At 39.7% G+C, this 19,882-nt stretch overlaps 1 protein-coding gene across 1 annotated transcript in view; it reads right to left on the minus strand.

The window, feature by feature from the left end:
- PDZD8 (PDZ domain containing 8) overlaps positions 1-19,882 on the minus strand; it is a 70,603-nt gene that overhangs the window by 40,531 nt on the left and 10,190 nt on the right. The window contains exon 2 of the mRNA XM_019459574.2: positions 5,136-5,261. Within this exon, the coding sequence (XP_019315119.2) occupies positions 5,136-5,261 (126 nt within the window). The remainder of the gene's footprint in view (positions 1-5,135; positions 5,262-19,882) is intronic.

A 19,882-nucleotide genomic window follows, 5' to 3' on the forward strand; every position in this document is an offset into this window, starting at 1 on the left:
ATGGACATCAAAATGTCACCTTGAAGCTGCCTCCCCTAATACAAGCATATCTCCTTTCATAATAATGCTTCACTTTATTGTGCTTTCTATAGATACTGTGTTTTTTGACAATTGAAGGTCTGCGTCAAGTCTAAATTCTAAAAATATGTGATTCATAAAACAGGAAAAATAGAAAGAAGGGGCAGAGGAGCACAAAAAGCCAAAAAACAAAAAGCCAAAAGAAACAAACCAAACCAACAGATGAGAGAAAAACTAAAGGACAAAATGACAGACCGAAATACAACTTAATAATTACGTTAAGCATAAATGAACTAAATACTCCAAAGAAAAGGCAGAGATGGTCAGACTACACATAAAAGAACCGTTTGTAATATATATTTAAATATAAAGACACAGAAAGACTTAAAGTAAAAGGTTATTGAAAAAAACATAGAAACCATGCAAACAATAAACATAAGAAAACTGTAGCAGCTTTATCAATACTAAACAAAGTAAGTATCAAGACAAGAAATACTGTGAGACAAAAAGGGGCCCTTCACAATGGTAAAAGGGTCCATATATCAAGAAGACATATGCATGTAATAATGAAACTACAAAAAAGAGAGAAATTCATAGTCATGGTTGAAAATTTAAATACACTTTTCACTCAGTAATTGATAGAACTAGACCAAAAAAATCAGGAAAGATACAGAAGATCTGAATGACTATACATACAGGCAGTCCTTACTTTGAGTTACTGCATGTGAGAACAGTGTCCCCACTTTCCACTGTTCTGATATGCAAGGTTTTGGTTAACACAGTTCCATGCTGAGTAAGGACTATCTGTATATGTTTTTGTATAGTTTTGAATTTTGGAAGCATGTGAATGCTATACATATTAAAATAAGAATCAATAAGGATGGAAAGGCAGCGGTGTGAGGGAGGGAGACTGAAACCGAAAGCAAACAACAACAACAAAATAAGCCCAACCATATTTCAAATGAATAACATAACACATTGAAGGGGGAAAACTAACCTAATTTATGAATACAGTACTCGACCAGATGCCCTTAATCTTGGGTAAAGTAGGGGAGAACTGCAAATAAATGCTGAATTCTTTTTCGTAAGTATGTTTTCTCTATTTGTATGGACAAAGCAATTCTGAAACTATCTGAGATGTATTAAAGAATTAAGCAAATGAGTAAATTGTTGATGTTATTGGGAGCCAGGGCTCAAGGGACAAAAATACGAAAGGGGTAAGAACTAATACAAGGAAAGCCCTGTGAGAATGAACCGGAATTGGAAGTACTAGAATTGGGTGAATTCATGATTTCTAAATTATGTATGTGTTGTACGTATTCTATACGTGTAAGTGTCTGCACACATATGTATTTCCTAACTGTCTGCTAAACGGGCTTCTGGTTATATATGAGTAGCAATGAATACATCCAACACCCAGATCTTGATTTTTTCGTTATCATTTTCTACTAAAAGAAACTAGGGCTCTTTGGAAAAACAGCTGATTCCAGGACTGTGACAGAGAAGAAAGAAAATGAACCTAGAAGAGCTGTTATACCACAAAGTGATAAAGGCCTTAAAAAAAAAGAAGAGGAAGAAGAAAAAAGACAGGATTATGTCATAGGCAGCATACAGCAGTCAGTCTGAGGGGCTCCTAGAGGCCACAGAGGACAATTTAAGCACCAAAATAATGAAGGACAGTAAAGAAAGAAATAGGAATCCATGAATCCATGCTGGTAATAGTTAATTGGGAAATAAGGGAAGACTCTTGGTATAGAGCAGAATGTCAACTGCTGTGGTTTTCTGTCTTTGTGTTAACACTTGAAAAAATGTTAAATGATGTATTTTTGGAAGCCAGTAAACCAAAACAACACTTTAGAAGCTGCTGACAAAACACAGACTTTAGAACAGTGTGACTCAGGGAAGAACTGACCTTAATTAGAATCTCCTTCGATCTATAATTAGGGACAGGTTATCCTAAATATACTACTTTGGAGTACAGAGCTCTCACACAACAAAACTTCCTAGTTTTGCCTTCACCAACTATAATCTTAGTTTGTTTAAAATGTGACTAACTGGTTGATAAAACCAGCCAAAGAAAAGAAAATGTATCCATTACATCATTGTCTTAACACAAAGATGTATATGACAAATCCCTCTAGACTTGAGTGCCAGAATTTCTCTTCCCCCGAAAAGCACGCACAGTATACCACGAAATAAGAGCTAAGTAGTCCATCAAGTTTCCTTTGCTGCCGGAAACCTGAGCTTTTCTTCTCTATACGGTTGTTTTAGATATAATTTATCTTCTATTTAAATGCACATGGGCCTATATTTTGTTTGCAAAGTATCTCAAATCCTTTAAGATGGAATTTATAAAATAAATTATAAACCTAAAAAAATCGTAATATGACTGCAACACTAAGTGGAAATAATTTAGTCTTCTAATAGTGCCACGAATACAGCAATTTAGTTCATCTGTGGTTTGAAAGTCAGCGTTAGTGCAAAAAAAATTCAGAATGACTGTTTTTTTTAAACTCTGACAAAAAGTGTTAGAACCAATTTTTACAAAGTTGTGTTTCTGCCGCCAACGTTTTACCTGGGAAATTCAAAACTATATTTCAGATAATCTGAAAAGAACTTCCCTTTACAGTGTGAGACCTAAAACTTTTAAAGTAATAAAATTCAGGGGTGCCGGGGTGGCTCAGTCAGTTAAGTATCAGGCTCCTGATTTCAGCTCAGGTCTTAATCTCCTGGTTTGGGAGTTCGAATCCCGTGTCAGGGATTCTCTCTCTCCGTTTCTTTCTGCCCACCCCCCGCACGCAGGCACGTGCCCTCTCTCTCTCTCAACAATAAAAACATTAAAAAAGTGAATTTACAGGACTCTGTCTGCCCCTCCTTGGCTTGCACTGTCTCTCTCAAAACAAATAAACTTTAAAAATAAATATATATGTAAAAATTCCTAGCACAGTATCTCTTTATTACACCTCCTCTACATCATATTAAACAAATGTATGTTGAATAAATGAATAATAAATCTTCTTCAAGGCTATCTTTGCAGGTCTGGGGATGGGTAGATGAGTAGGTAGATACAGGAGAAGCACGAAATTTTGTCCAAAACTGCTCTTCAAATGTTTGAAAGTTGCTATGATTATTTTGGAAAAAGTAATCCAATGTTATGATTCTGAATCTATAAGAAATGTAAATGTACAAGAAAATTCACTGAAAGAAAACAAGGAACATCAGGCCAAAACTTCCTTAGACACAGACCACTTGAAAAATGTCCTTCCAGACGTTAGTAGAAGAAGCCCAAATCTTAATTAGGTATTTAATATTCACGCTTACTATACCATATTAGTTTAGCCACTTAAAACTCAGACTTGTGCAGAGCTGTGTTTTTATGTACGTGTCATTTTACCACACGATGCAGTCCCTTTTATAAAATCTACAGCATATTTAGTCCTTCTATGATTAAAAAAAATCCTCTGCAACCAGACTTTCTGACATAAGACGTACAATACTGAATCACTCCAAGGTAAAACAAAACAAAGTTTAGCATATTACCAGTATATTAAAAATTAACCTATCAGCAAGGACACAAATACACTGGGTACAAAACAGAACTGTGTACTCAGGCACTTGTTTTTATTATGGGCTGGAAATAAAAATAGAAGTGATAAGTACCCAATAAGTGGTACAAACAAGTGTCACAGAAATGCAGCAAGGAAGACTGGTTTCCGGGAGCAGAACATGGGGTAAGGCCATCGGCCTGGAATAGAGTGGGCTGTGAACACAAGAAGCTTGGTTCTTTAAAATATCTATGGCAGGGAATAGTGAACTATGATCCATGGGCCAAATCCAGCCCCCTGCTTGTTTTCGTGTTGCCTATAAACTACCAACGGTTTTTACATTTTTAAATGATTGGAAAAAAAAAAAAATCAAAAGAGGAGTAGGTCATGATACATGAAAATTATGAAATTCCTCTGTAGACCTTTATGGAGACACAGCCATACCACGTCCATCCGTTTACCTGTTATCTATGATTGCTTTCATATTACAAGGCCGAGCTGAGTAGATGCCACACAGACCATGTGAATCATAAAGCCTAAACTATTTACTATGTGGCCCTTGAGAGAAAACGTTTGCCAAACTCTTTCCTGAGAAAGGCCTGTGTGGCTGAGGCACTAGGAGTGAGGGGCTGGGAGGAAAAAGAAGCTAGAGAGGCAAGAGGGGCATGTGGGCCATAGCGAGGATATGCGTCTATATTCTAAGAGTAACAGGGAAGCCCTTAAAGAATTTTAAGTAGAAAAGTGACAGGAAGATTTGCATTTTAAAAAGCTCATTCTAGGGGCGCCTGGGTGGCTCAGTGGGTTAAGCGTCCGACTTCGGCTCAGGTCATGATCTCGCGGTCCGTGAGTTCGAGCCCCGCATCAGGCTCTGTGCTGACAGCTCAGAGCCTGGAGCCCGTTTCAGATTCTGTGTCTCTCTCTCTCTCTGCCCCTCCCCTGTTCATGCTCCGTCTCTCTCTGTCTCAAAAATAAATAAACGTTAAAAAAAAAAAAAATTAAAAAAAAAAAAAAAGCTCATTCTGGTGGTGACACAGGTAACCGGCATGAGGAAAAAAGTAAGGATGTTAGCGTAGTAAGTAGTTTAAGCAGGATATGAACATAGCTAAGACTTATGGGGCTGGGAAAGTAAAAAAAGGAAGCTGGGCAAGATTATTTCTGAGATGCCTTTCAGCTCTAAAATTTTAAGAATCACAGGGGTTTCTAAGTCTGGTTTTGCAACTTTTCAGGGTATTTCCAATGATCACAAACAAATCTCAGAAATGTTATACTATGTAACATTTACTATATATGTGATACATATAACAACTCTCCAATAGGAAGTTAGAAATATGCCAACAGAGCATCAAGCATCTAAAGTTTACTGAAGAATAAATGATCCTCTCCATTAGAATACTTTCTAAAATATGGTTTAAATTTTTTGCAAGCCGGAAAGCACTAGTTTTATGAAATTCATGGTCAAAGAATTACAGTTCATACATAAATGAACACAATGGGGGAACAAACACAAATGTGCTTGCATAAATTTTCACCACACTTTCCCATAATGTAGCAATGAGGGAACAAAGAACATACCTGCTACATTCTAACAATGTAACTTTGAGACGGCCTTCGGTAAGTGCCCACTGTTGTATATGGATATGTTCTTCTTCATCTTCTTCAAATCCTTGCAAGGTTTGGAATGGAAAAAACGGCTTAAACCTGAGAAAAGTAAAGATAAGTCTAAATTTTTGAACAAGAAACACCACAGCTTAACGCATAATAACAAAACCTATCTGTAGGAAAACAACACAAAACAAAAACCTAAACTGCACGTGCCCCATAAATCCAAAGCTTATCACACTCAACTGGCAGCAGATGATACCTTCTCTGTGGCACCCAGACCCCCCTGGGTTTTTGGCATGCTCTCGGTGACAAGGCAGGACACTTAGAAAAAAGAACAAGAAAATCTGAAGATCCCCATTAGGCCCTGAAACTTGGGTGGGGCAGGAGAGCGATTCTTTCTGGACTAGATGGAAGAGTGTCCCTACAGTACAAGATCAAAATTCAGAATGCATTTTTCATGGAAAGAATACAATTGATAGTAATTAGCACATGATAACGATTACTCATCACAACGACATCAACAACAATCAGTGACGGCAAGGATAGCATCAGAATCGTTTACTATTTGCCAGACAGTGTGCTAAAGCTTTCCAAGCTCACAATACTGAGAGGGCTGATAGACTCGCTTCCCTCCCCAGATGAGAACAGCGAGCCTCACAGGTTAAAGGATTTGTTCAATGTCACATGGTGGGTGGCAGTACCAGGATTCAAGCTAGTATGATTCCATCAAAGCCCAAATTACATAACACTTCGGTTACCTATGAATAATTCAGGCTTGTCCTATGTGCTTATTGTTTAACACTTTGGTTTTCACGGAGAAGCTTGTGCTGAGTTATGAACTGTAGCCTTTAAAATCTTTAATTTGAAACACAATTCATACTCCTCCATTAAAGCAAAGGACAAAGAAAATGAGAGAAAACTGGGCTCGGGAGCGTATAGTTTTCAATTCCCCTTATATACTGTTACTGGACCCAGCATTTGTCTGCTTCAAACTTCAGTGCTTCTCACTAACCCCACACAAAAAAGACAGTCAAAAGTCCTTGGTTTCTCACATGCAGGGTCCACCACAATTTATTTTCCCAGTGGCATTTTTCGCTATTAGAAACCTTCTTTTCTAGGAAGTGTAGTCACCTCAAGTACCCAGAAGATACCATGCATATTCCAGCTCTCAGGTCTTTCGAACCAACTGGATGTTTTCCCTACTTCTGCAAGCCTAGACAAATCCTAAACACTTTCCATAATCGGCTTTAGGTCCTAGATCACAGCAGAGCACACACACTGCTTTCACTCTTTATTTTGCAGTCACTTAAATTGCTGTGCATTTATGCTTTGAAATCTCAAATGTGACACGCTCACGACTGTTTGTACCCTTCATGCACACCATCAGGACTCAAATATGTGTTGAGCTTATTTATAAAAATCCAATGCTAAAAATGAAATAAACATTTAGAAAATAATAGCCTACTATAGTTCATACGGGAAGATATTGACATAGGGGGAGAAACACTGTTTTATGGCTTCCCCGTGAACAGGATTAAAGGAAAATCTTTTTAGGGACAGATAGATACACAAACAATGTCCTGAGCTTTTCTCCTGCTTCTGAACTAGATGGGAAACAGAAAGTCCTCTTCAGCTCCTCAATTTGCATTTGAAGTCATTTGGTTCAAACTCGCACCAAATTTTTGATAGGAAAAAAAAATTAGGAACTAAATTCATCATGCTAATGCAATGTTGTAGCGGAGTGCTTTTAACATACACGCCTCATGGCTCCTGTAGAACATGTGACTGTCACTCTGTGAAACATTACAAAGATCACTATGCTATATACACAACCAACTTTGAATATAATAACGCAGCTAAATCAAAGCTGCTCTATGAATCAACTTTTCTTGTCATGTATAAACTTACAATTCATCAAGAATATTTTCCCACAGGTGTGTGACTTCAATGTTCTATGGAATAAAATCTAATTTGGTTTATTAATGCTTCTAGCAGCATTTGCTAAAAGTGTTTATGCACAAAAGGACATTAAAATCAGAAAAAATGTATTCCATTTAAAAATAATACACTAAACACTGGGATAAAGCTATTTGTTCACCAAGCTAATAAACAGAATCCACACATTTGCATTCTCTAAGGACACTGTTTTCAAAAATTTGAAGTCTAAGCCTTTAAGTATCTCAAACCAATAAAGAAATCCAAACAGCAAAGCAGGCTACTTCTACCCCTTAGTTTTATCTTCCCATCCGACCGCACTATCCTTCCTCAGGATTCATTAGCCTTTCTTGTGTTAGCCCATCAAACATGTCACTGTTTTCTCACTCAAGTTCCCTGAACAAGCTACCTGTACTTCCTCCTGTAGAAGCCTTAAAAAACCAACCCAGAAAGATCAACTTCTAAAATGACAGCACGGGGGGGGGGGGGGGGGGGGGGGATGGGGGTGGTGGTGCCTGGGTGGCTCAGTCGGTTAAGCACTGGCCTCTTGATTTCCGGTCAGGTGGTGATCTCACTCAGCGTCAGTCATGAGATCAAGCCCACCCCCCACCCCACCCCCCACCAGAGCCTGCTTAAGATTCTCCCTCCCTCTCCTTCTGCCCCTTCCCTGCTTGTGTGCACACACACGCTCTCTCTCAAACATTACATTAAATTAATTAAATTTAAAAAATAAAATGATAGCAAAAGAGATCCACTGACCCACTCTGCAATAAAACTGATGCAAGTCATTAACATAGACACAGAAACAAAACACTTCAAGCCTCGGAAATGGCCCTAATGGTAAACAGCAAAGGGAAGAACTTCTATTCATCAATTTTCTTGACTAGAAAATTTGGTTAAGAAAAGTGAGAGTGTGTGGTGTCTAAACCAAGACGGGCCCCCCACCCCCACCCCAGCAGGCTGAGCAAGGAAGAGATTCGTCTCCAGACCTCCAGACCGCTTGCAGCCGGGCACATGGCGGTCTCACCTCCACTCCCGAGGCCTTTCTCCCGGGGCGGGGGGGGGGGGGGGGGAGAGAGAGAGAGAGAGACAGAGGAGGGCGGCAGTGTTTCTCATCCAGCCCCCCGCTGCCCAGCACTGAGGCTAAGCGCCAGGCCAGTGGAGAGATGGGAGCTCCCTTCCTTGAAAGGCCCCGATCTGTGGGCCGGAGACTTCACCCTGGGCACGGAGCGCACCGGAGCCCTCATCGTCCTCGCTCTGCCCCAGGACCCAACGGTTCTGTGCCCAGAGGGGCCAGGCTGCTGCCACCCCTGAGCCCCCTCGCACCCAGCTTCTGGAGTGGGAGTGGCACTCACTCACGGAGAAGCCGGCCGTTGTCCCCAGCTCCAGAGCCCTGGCTCAAAAGATTTTGCTAAGGGGTAGGAAAGGGAAAGGCGGGCTTTAAAAAAGCTCCTAACCTCTTCCCGAGGCGCTAACTTCATACACCAAAGAATATGGAGAAGCCCAAACCCTACGTGTGCTCTCAAGAACGAGGGAGGTGGTGACGAAAGGCAGCCGGGAGATTCATGGATTTAACGAAGATGCAGCCTAAATAAAGGCTGCCCTGGTCACAGGAAATAAGACGGGGGAGGATCTCTCCTGAGGTCACAACAAGTACCAAACGCTGACCTCAAAAATTATTCCTTGAAAGAAGCCACAATTTGACTGGATTCGTTGGTGGAACAATATACGCCCCCAGGGCACTGTTGAAAACGATAGGGTGAGGGGTAGATGGCACTAAAAGAACCCAGGCAATCACTAAAAAACAGATAAATAATAAGCCCTGGGAGAGGGGGACCGGTGCTCAAAGCTGCTACAATAGATTATCTAAATATCTGATTTCCAACCAAAATTGTGAAGCTTGCAAAGAATCGAGAAAGCATGACCCCTGAAGCAGAACAGGCAACACAAACCGCCAGGAAGAATGACCAGGTGCTGGACTGAACAGAGAAAGACTTCAAAAGAGCCATGAGAAATATGTTCACAAAACATTTTTAACAGCATGATTAAAGCAGTAAAGGGAGGTATTATGACAATGTCACATCAAATAGAGACTATCAATAAAAAATACAGGAGTTACATTAAAAAAAGAACCAAGTGGGAATTCTGGGGTTGAAAACTAAAAATGGAAATAAAAAATTTCAGGGCACCTGAAATGTAACTGCAGAGCCTGGTCTGTAGTCCCTGAGGTTGATTTGATTACCACCCAGTTTTCTGCGGGAATAATGCACTAAACCCGGGTGGCCTAGTGGGTCGAGCATCTGACTCTTGATTTTGGCTCTGGTCATGATCCCAACCAAGGGCTGTGGGATGGAACCCTACAGCATGGAGCCTGCTTGAGATTCTTGCTCTCTCACTAAAAGATAAAAGAGAAAAAAAAAAAAAAAAAAGGAAAAGAAAGAAAAGAAAGAAAAAGAAAAAGAGAGCACACCACCAAAAGGGTTCTCAACCATAAATATGAACCGACAGAAGAAAAGACTTAATGAATTTGAAGATAGAGCAACAGAAGTTACACAAGCCAAAGAACAGCCAGGAAAAATAACAACAAACAATGAACTGAGTCTTAGAGAAATCTAGGAGACCATTAAGCACACCAACACACATAATGGGAGTGCCAAAGGAAGGGAGAGAGAGAAGAGAGGAGGAAAGAAAGAGGGGAATGGAAAAACCAAAGAAAGAACAGAGGCAGCCAGTAAGCCCCAAAGCCACAAATTATATGATTCCATTCATATAAAAATCCAAAATAGGGAAATCTATAGAGGCAGAAAGTACATTCATATTTAGGGTTGGGGTGGTAGGGGGGTTAGGAGAAGGATAGCTGAAGGGTACGGGGTTTTCTTTTTTGTGGTGATAAAACTTCTAAAATGGACTGTGGTGATGGTCATACATATCTGTGAATATACTAAAAGTCACTGGAATGTAAGCTTTAAAAACGTAAGTTTATGGAATATGAATTATATCTGAATAAAGCTGTTAAGAAAAATCCCAACCCAGGAGGCGCCTGGGTGGCTCAGTCGGTTGAATGTCCGACTTCGGCTCAGGTCATGATCTCGTGGTTTGTGAGTTCGAGCCCCGTGTCAGGCTCTGTGCTGACAGCTCGGAGCCTGCTTCAGATTCTGTGTCCCCCTCTCTCTCCGCCCCACCCCTGCTTGTGCTCTGTCTCTGTCTTTCAAAACTGAACAAACATAAAACAAAAAATTAAAAAAAGAAAAAAGAAAAATCCCAACCCAGTTTACCCAGAAATAATTTCTTTTGTCATTGCTTTGATATGTAAATGTTTGGTGTTTAAATAAGAAATAAAACCATAAACGACACACCTCTGTTAAAAAACCTTACAGCCACTTTTAAGGCTTACGAAAAACAAAGATTTATTAAATAGTTACTATATCAGGTACTGACTCAAAGCATTTATTGGCTCACCTAATACTTACGACAGCCCCCAAACAAGGCATTAGCACACTGTACATAAAGCAACAGTCGTAGAGGCCTCATAAATCCTACACACTGAAGGCAAAACCGGCATTAGCCTGCTAGGGCTGCCAAAACAGAATACCACACACTGGGTGGCTTAAAAACAGAAATGTATTTTCTCCTAGTTCTGGAGGCTGAAGTCCACCACTAAGGCGACAGGAGGTTTGGTTTCTAGTGAGCCTCTCTCCTTGGCTTGCAGACAGGCACCTTCTTGCTGTAATCTCTCATGGCTTTTCTGTCTGCACACCCACTCCTGATGTTCATTCCTTTTCTTATAAAGACACTGGTCCTACTGGATTAGAGTTCCATCCTTATGACCTCACTTAAGGACCTTAATTACCTCCCTAAGGGCCCCACCTCAAACACCGTTGCGCTGAGTAGGTTAGGGCTTCCACATACCAATTCTGGGGAAAACAATTCAGTCCACAACAGAATGCAAATGTTAACTCCAGAGCCTGGTCTGTGGTCCCTGAGGTTGATCTGATTCCACCCAGTTTTCTGCTGGAATAACACACTAAACCTGGCCTGAAGGTACCCGGCAAGGACGCTCACGGTTTCACGTATATTACTGTGCTTGATCCACAAAGTAACACGGGGAAGCACAGTCTGCAAATCACTTCTGCATTTCACACAGATAAGGAAACAGGTACAGAAGAAAACAAAGAGACTGCTGGAGACTGCATCCTTTATTAAAAAGTTACATGAAAATAAATGCCAGCAAAATGAGGGCATAAACCAAGAAAGAAGCGATCCGGAAAAGAGTCGATCCAAGTCCAGAAAGCAATGATCTCCTAAACCCAGATGACAGGTGTGTGGCAAGCCAAGAGACAAGCCTGGTTTGAAATGGGTGATGAAGGCTCTGAGGAGATCTCTAGGAAATGAGGGGAATGAATAAGATAGGCAGAAGGAACGAGAAGGGAGAGGTTAATTTTTCAGTTAAAAAAATTCAAACTTGACTGTGGGGACATTGTTTTGAATGTGGCACCAAGAGTTTGAAATTGGAACACAGAGAAGGAAACATAAAGCTGCATATTAGGTAGCTGTACAATAAAGGAAAATTATGCAGACGTAGTAACAACGTAAATACATAGACCGGTCAAGGAAGGGAACTCTGAACAGAACATAAATGTTATTGATTATGTACAAAGAAGGATGCAGTTCAATGCATGAACTGCAAACAGTGATAGAGCTAGATCAGGAAAAGGCAGGAGGGAAGATGCAAGAGGCCGTCACCTAGCTAAATCCTCACCTACCTCAGAATGACGTAATCAACAGTGTCTGACGTTGTTAAATCAAGAACAGCAACGGGACATTGCTGAGCAATAAAGAGGTAACACCATGATTAATTAGCATAGCTAACGTTACCAAGTACTTACTGTATAACAAGCATTACAATGATTAATTCTTAATAATTCTATGAGATGTAATGAATTCTCATTTTGTAGATGAGGAAACGGAGACACAGAAGTTATACAGCTAGTAAGCAGGAAGAATCAAGATAAGAATCAAAGCAGTCAGGCTCCCAAATCTGTGTTATTAATCAGCACCTCTTAAAAGCTGCTAAAGAAACAGTTACAAATGGTTGATTCTGAAGAGTATGACTTCTGTTAGGAAAGTAGAGGATTTAGGGAAGTGACTGCTGACTTTCATACGAAGTCCTGTCATATGTGATTTTTTAATTTGATTTTTAAATTATGTACATAAACTTGGGGCGCCTGGGTGGCTCTGTCGGTTAAGCGTCCGACTTCGGCTCAGGTCATGATCTCCTGGTTTGTGGGCTCGAGCCCCGCGTCGGGCTCTGTGCTGACAGCTCGGAGCCTGGAGCCTGCTTCGGATTCTGTGTCTCCCTCTCTCTCTGCCTCTCCCCTGCTTATGTTCTGTCTCTCTTTTAAATGTCTCTCATTTAACTAAAATGAAAAGACAATACCAAATGTTGAAGATGTGAAACTGCTAGTGTAGACTATCGTAACTACTTTGAAAACTCTGTGGCAATATTTACTAAACCCGAACAGATGCATAACCCACGACCCGGCAAACCTACTCTGAGATACATCCAAATAGAAATGTGCACAAACGGTCACCACGAGACATGTATAAGAATATTCATAACAGGGCTACCCAATGGTCCATCACGAGTAGAAGGGATAAACTGAGTACAATCACACAGTGGAATACACCACAGCAAATAAAATGAACAAACTACATCCGTGCACGGTAACATGGATTACTTTCACAAACATACTGTTGAGCTAAATAAAGAAGCCAGAAAAACGATGAGTGCACCCAGCATGGCTCAATTTATATAAAGTTCAAAAACAGATTTAAAAAAAAAAAAAGAAAGAAAGAAAACCAACCCAAAAGCAACGGTGACAGAAGTCAAGAGAGCTACGCTGAGAGAGGGGAGGGTAGTGACTGGGTGGCAGTCAAGGGACTTCCTGGTTGCTGGTAATATTCTATCGCTTGTTCTGAATGCTGTTCTGTTCCCTTTGTAAAAATGCATTGAAATGAATTTTATAATAGTGCACATTTTAAGTGGTGAGTTGTATTTTAGTAAAAGTTAAAAAAAACATGTTTAATTTAAAAATGTACATTACTTTGGTAGCATTTTAAAAATATACAGTATTTAAATTTTACACCTACAAGAGAAGCCAAGCCTTCTTCTCATATGTGGATCCGAATCTTTTTTAATGTCTAAAATATGTTTTTTCTCTAAGATGTTTCTTCAAGAATGCTCTATAAGCACCCTGAATGCCAGCTGGTGACATCTCTGTCACATGGCAGCAATAAAACTGTTTGCAAACACTGTGATCTTTAGAGAAAAAGGGTTTACTACAAACCCAATATAAAAATAGTCTGAGGTCTAAATCTACTCTTGACTTCAGCATGGGCTCTGTGTCTTTGCCAAAGTAATAAATCTGCTCAAGTCTTCAACTCAATAAAAGGGAAAACTTCCTAACAATTAGAGCTAGTAAAAAAAAAAAAAAAAAAAAAAAGGCACAGCTATCTCAATGCACTGCATACCTTCTATCTCTAGAAATACTCAGGTAGAGGTTGGACGAGGCTTTGTCAAGGAGGGAAGGTGTCATGAAAAGAAACACAAAAATAAGAATCATGCAAGGCCAACTCCAAGAGATTTTTTTCAAAATAATCAGGGGAGAGCAGTAATGCCCCAAAGTGGCCATAAGTTAATGACTGTCTGCTACAAACTATGGGGGCTTACGGAACTACTCTCTTAACTTCTGAATAAGTTTTAAATCTTCCCTAATGAAGAATTAGAAGAGGTCTGTTCAGTATACTAAAACATTTTCAGTTCTCTCTTCTTTCTCCTTTCTCTTCTACACTTTCTTTAGCAACATCATTTGTTCTCACTGCTTCTACAAGTTCTATATATTGATGCCTAAAAGTAAACTAGACACCTTTTCTTGAAACTGGCTCCTTCTCTCCTGTTTTCTCTTACTGGCACCACCGACTTCATAGACACTTGGAAACCTGAAGTTACCTTTTACTCTTTCCCTTCTCGCAACCCATCCGTTCCACCTCCATTCCCTTCTACGTACTGGTGAGATGTCTCTTCCACTCTTGTTCGGTGTTCCCCATTGGCCTGGTTCGGGTTTTCACTAGTGACTTACCTGAAGTCAGGTTTCCTCTTCTTTAAAAAAAGTATTTTTAAATCCAAAACAAAAGCCTTCTGCTTCTTTAAGTAAAAAGCTACTTCATAGGACAATTACAAAGACTTAGAGAGTTCACACGTGAAATAGTGGGGCTCCCAACATGTAATAGGCACACAAAGCCTGGTTTTCTTCCTTCTCCATGCTCAAGTCTCATCAAACTGGCTTCCTCAGGGAATCCTTAAAGATACCATCCAATGTCCTGATTCAGTTCCTTCTGCTATTTCTTCCACCAAACCATACCTCCATCCCATCACCCCGTGTCTAAAGATAAACTATCCTTTACTGGTCAGCCCAAACGTCATCTCATCCCTTTCCACCAATGTGCTTACAGACTCAAAAGACCAGTCTTGTTTCAGGCTTGGGAATATAAACAACACTACATCCTGCCTAAGGAAGAGAGTAGAACGAGCAGTTCTCAAGAGGCAACTGGGAATTGTGTGATTTTTGCCTTTCAGTCTGACAGTCTTGGCTCTCTCGCATTAGGAACTAGAAAACCTAAGTGTGCTTTAAATTCTCCTAAACCAAATACATAAACTAGATAAAGCAGGGGTGATCATCTTCAAAACGTTTCTCTACTTACCCTTCTTCAGAGGTAGCACAGCATTCCTTTAAAAAATGACTATTTAAGTATCACAAAACCTCAGCTGCCCGTAACTTCCCTGGTGCGCATTATTGTGCAAACTATGGCACACTAACACAAAACTCCATGTAAGCTAGAGGGAAAACAAAGCACGTGTGGCTCAAAATACTCTTACTTTTCTATACCTACATTTCAAAGTTCCAATTTTACTTGGACAATTCAATCGATACTACATCACAGGCCATTCGCACACCGAGCTCCCCCAAGCTTACCGAGGTCAGGACTGCCCCATCATTTCTCCCGAGAGACTGCCTGCTAAGCGCTGTGATTCCCGAGGTAGTCCTGCGTGGTGAGCCCCTTTCCACCACTCACCTCCTCTCTGTAAAGGGCAGGCTCCACCTGCTGTTGCTTCCTCGCCTGTGTTCCAAAAGCACTTTCTACAGGCTTCTATTATGCCCCTAATCACCCTGTTTACATGTCTGTTTCTCTCTGGTTCTCCCTCACACCACCCCCTCCTCCCAACTAAATCGCCAGCTGCCTGAAGGAAAGAAACAGACGCGACAGCTATTGGAGAACAGGGTCAGGAGCAGACTCTGGAGCTTGAACAGCTTGGCTTGGGATTCTGTTCTGCCACTTCCCAGTAATATAACCTTGAGCACAGTGTGACTTTAAGCCTCAGTTTCCTCATATGAAAAAGGATAATAATTATACCTACCTCAGAGCTGTTACAAGGACTACGTGAAATAATAAAAAGCATTGTTCGTCCCCCACTCCTCAGCTTCTTTTTGACGAGGCAGTTTAAAGCAGTGTTAGGCACACAGGTTTTAGAGCCGGTGCTTGGTTTTGAATTTTGGTTCTTACATTTACTAGCTTTAAGACCTTGGACAAGCTACTTCAACTCTCAAAGCCTCAGTTTCTTCATCTGTAAAAGTAAGATAATAATTATTACCTATCTTAATAAGGTTATTTAAAGGAGGAGATGAGAAAGTTCACATAAAGCAGTAGGCACAGTGAGGGGCTCTAGAAATACTTCCTATCAAGTTTTCTATTTATCTATTTTAAGGCTGATCTCCTAGAGACTTAACACAGGGCCAACTCCTTCCCTTCCACGAAGAACCATTTCGGGGGTCTGCGTTCACCAAGTCGGATGTTCAAAGTCACAGCTGTTTGTCTTCCTTGGATTCTAGATTCCACATGGCCATGACTTCAGTCGTGATACCAGTTGGTTTTTTAAAAATTGTGCTCTTTGAGAGGATATCAACTTGCAAGTGCAGGGAAACAAATTAACAATAGCCAGTAGGGCCTCCCTACCCTAGGTGTTCCCTTTCTACCTCTGCATCATTAAGCTTCATAACTTACATAACTAAAGCATATATGAAAACTGAATATAGTCAGACACCGACTTAAGGAAACCTATGGAGAATTGTTCCATTTATGGAATTCCTGCATGGGCACCACACTGACAAATCTACACTTTGGAAAAGGATTTCAATTCCTGTACTCCCAAGGAGAAAAAAGTAGTGGTGAACAGTTATGAAACTAACAAGGACAACAAACCCAGTTATCAAAACTTCCCCCCGACGATCTATATACCCTCAACTTCATACAAACTCCTAATTCTGCATAGAAGAATCAAGATCTAAAATGCTTCACAACTCTCTGATGTAGTTTTACATATACACCGAACAAAGAGCGTGGTAACAGAGGCCACAGGTCCCTCACAAGAGAACTCAATAGGTGGTGACTCAAAGATGAGTCAGTGTTAACCGATATCCTATGCACCAGAGAGACAAAGTATCAAATGAGAGGAGTCGCTCAGCGAACCAAAGTAATCCTCTTGACCACGTCTTGATAAATCTCGTATGTTTTTGTGTTCATCACAACTCACAAAGTGAGGGTCCCTTACCACAGCCTGTGATGAATAAAATTGAAATCCTCAGCTTTCACAAAGCTGGGGGGAAAAAAAAAAAGGCAGAACCATGAGAAGAACTGTCCTCAAATTCAAATCCCCACTCCTCTCTGCCAGCTCCCCCAACACACACTTTAGAGTAAGAAAATATAAAAATTACTATTTTGTTGGTTTCTAGCATGCCTATAAATTATATAATGCCTTCACATACATCTGTGATTCTCATGATTCATAACAACATACGGCATTGTAAATCTTAGTTTATAGATGAAGAAATTAAGGATGAGGAAGTTCAAGTGGCTTTCTGTGATCGGTCGGTGATCACAATGGTACAATCATAACTGCAACAGATCCACTCAAATCTGTGCTCCTTACGACACCAAGATGTAAATACTATAGATCAAATGAAAATGTATGTTTGAAATGTTCATTAAAGCTGACTCAGGAAGCGAGGCAACAGAGGTTCCTCCTTTATAAACGGTAAAAATAAACACATTTGAGATTATATCAGCAGTTCTCAAATACCTGGTTCACAGGACTCCTACACATTTTAAAAATTATTAAGGACTCCAAAGACCCATTGTTTATGTGGGTTATATAGACATCTACCACGTTAGCAATTAAAAATAACACTTTTAAACATAAGAATACACAAGCTCACATTCCATCAACTGTCTGGCTGATGATGTCCTCACACATCATATGACTCTTGGAAAACACCACTGTACCTTGTAAGAGAATGGCACTGAAAAAGGCAAACAGCATTTCTGTATTACCATGAGAATCGTTTTGACAGGAGACCCCTTCTGTAAGGGTCGTGGAGATCCAAAGCGGTCCTCAAACCACACTTTGAAAACCACTCACTGAGTGGGGCGCCTGGGTGGCTCAGTCAGTTATGAGTCCAACTCTTGGTTTCAGCTCAGCTCATGATCTCACGGTTCGTGAGCTCAAACCCATGTTGGGCTCCTTCACTGTCAGCTCAGAGCTTGCTTGGGATTCACTCTCTCTCCCTTTCTTTCTGCCCCTCACCAGCTCATGCTCTCATCTCTCTCTCAAATAAAGAAATGCACTTAAGAAAAGAAAAGAAAAAAGAAAACTACAGAGTTAAAAAGTTAACAGAAAAAGTTAACAGCTATCATGGCAATTCTTCTTCAATTCTAAGTTCTAACCTGTTATCTTACTTTAAGTACACTGTTTCTCACTACTGGATTAAAAAAAAAAAATTTACGGAAGGAGTGTTTTATTTATTCCCTCCTACCACTAATTCTCTTTGCAATGTATAGTGCCCTGGACAGAGATGGCACCAAACGTTTATGGGGTAAATTGAATCTCTTCTAAACTCCAGTGGATAGAGGAAGAGAAAACATCTTAAAGCAAAATTATCACCTCCCTACTATGATAAAGACATGAAAAATGAAGTATATAATACAGAGGTCAGATCTTCTTAAGCCAGTTAGATGCATCAAACAGACAAAAACTCCATTCAAGACATGGAGGAAAAGATCTAAACGAGAAACGAGGAGAAAGTTAATGCTTTAAGGTTATAACTGTCCACCTTTCTCCTAAGTTTTCTCTATCCAAATAAAAGTAGCAAAGCATATTCTGAAGTATAAATGGTTTTAATATTATCTGTATCTCTGCTTCTCTTACCTGAGGTTGGAACTTATTAAATATTTCTTTAACTTAGTAAATATTTTTAAGAAGATTTGTACCTGTATATTTGAGAGAAATCCAAACATGAGGCCTCTGCAGAAATAACAGATAAGTGAATAATAACGCCACCTCATAATTACATAATTTTTTCTAAAAATTTTAAAAACTTTAATTTTCATTCAGTCTTAAAAATAACAAGTTGCAAGACTTACCCAAGGATACACTAAATCAACAAATCAACAGTAATTTCAGAAATACAAAAGTAATTCCCAGTCATCTAATCCTACTGTTTCAGGGCAAAGAGGCTAAGCTACTTTCCGGAGAAACCGTAAGAGCACAGAGTATCCCCAAGACACTTCAACCGTTAACAGCACAGACTCTGGTCTAATAAATGCTGTTGACTAGCATGATTCTCAGAATAATGGAGTCCAAATCCTAAATTGATAGCATCAAGAATTCCAAACATTTTGAATAACTTACTCAAATATTTTAAATAAATAGTTTACTAAAAAATGGCTTAAAGTTTAGATAAATTGTATTCATGGGCTTTATTACAGACTAACACTGTCAGGAATTTTCTCCTTATACCTCACTAATTTCAAAATACCGGAACTAAATTCAATCTGTACTATCTGCCACTCCAGTATCAGTAAATGAAGGACACATAGTTTGCTACAAACATTTCAATTCTTCCTATGTCAAAAGTTTCCAATTGAGTCCTGACTAAAACCCAAAGTTAAATACTGAGAACTAATAACCTTTCCAAATATTAGAATAGACCAAACATCACCTGTCCTAAATCTTACAGATTATACTTAATGGTAAGAACAAAATAAGGCTTTTAGTGCATTATAAAAATGATTATCATACAGTGAAATTGGCTATAATAGAATGGCTCTTACTTCAGCCACAGCAAGTTTCACAGAACTAAAAGCTCTGAATTATTTACTTGCTTGACCAAATAACTAAGGTAGCAGAGACTGTGTAGTCAGCAACCACAATCATCCTTAGTGATGAGTATGAGCATAATCCAGTACTCGTGAAAGACTATTGCGTGAAAAGGAGAGTAAGCACATAACACAAACACCAGAGGCACTATTTAGTAGATATTGATGCCTAAATGAAATAGCCGTATCTAAGAACAGAGCACAGTTATTTTTCAAATATAGATTCTTATAGCCAGCTACTAAATAAAAGTATGTCATTATCACTATTTAAGATTTTACAGCAAAAATCGCTTACAATTGCAGATTATACAGGAAGGATGTGGGAGCTGATCCTATGAGAAATGGCTTCTAAACATCTGAGGTCACAAATACCTGTTTCACTGGCATGTACCTTGCCAGTGAACCAAGTACGCATATAGGTACTTAATACAAAGGAAAATACCCAATCAAAACATTTTTATTGTGCTAATCATAGTATTCTTGTTTTTAAGTGCATGCCAACAAGAACTAAT

Source organism: Panthera pardus, unplaced genomic scaffold, assembly GCF_024362965.1.
Source record: "Panthera pardus isolate Hobbes unplaced genomic scaffold, ASM2436296v1 HiC_scaffold_22, whole genome shotgun sequence".
Classification (NCBI taxonomy): domain Eukaryota; kingdom Metazoa; phylum Chordata; class Mammalia; order Carnivora; family Felidae; genus Panthera; species Panthera pardus.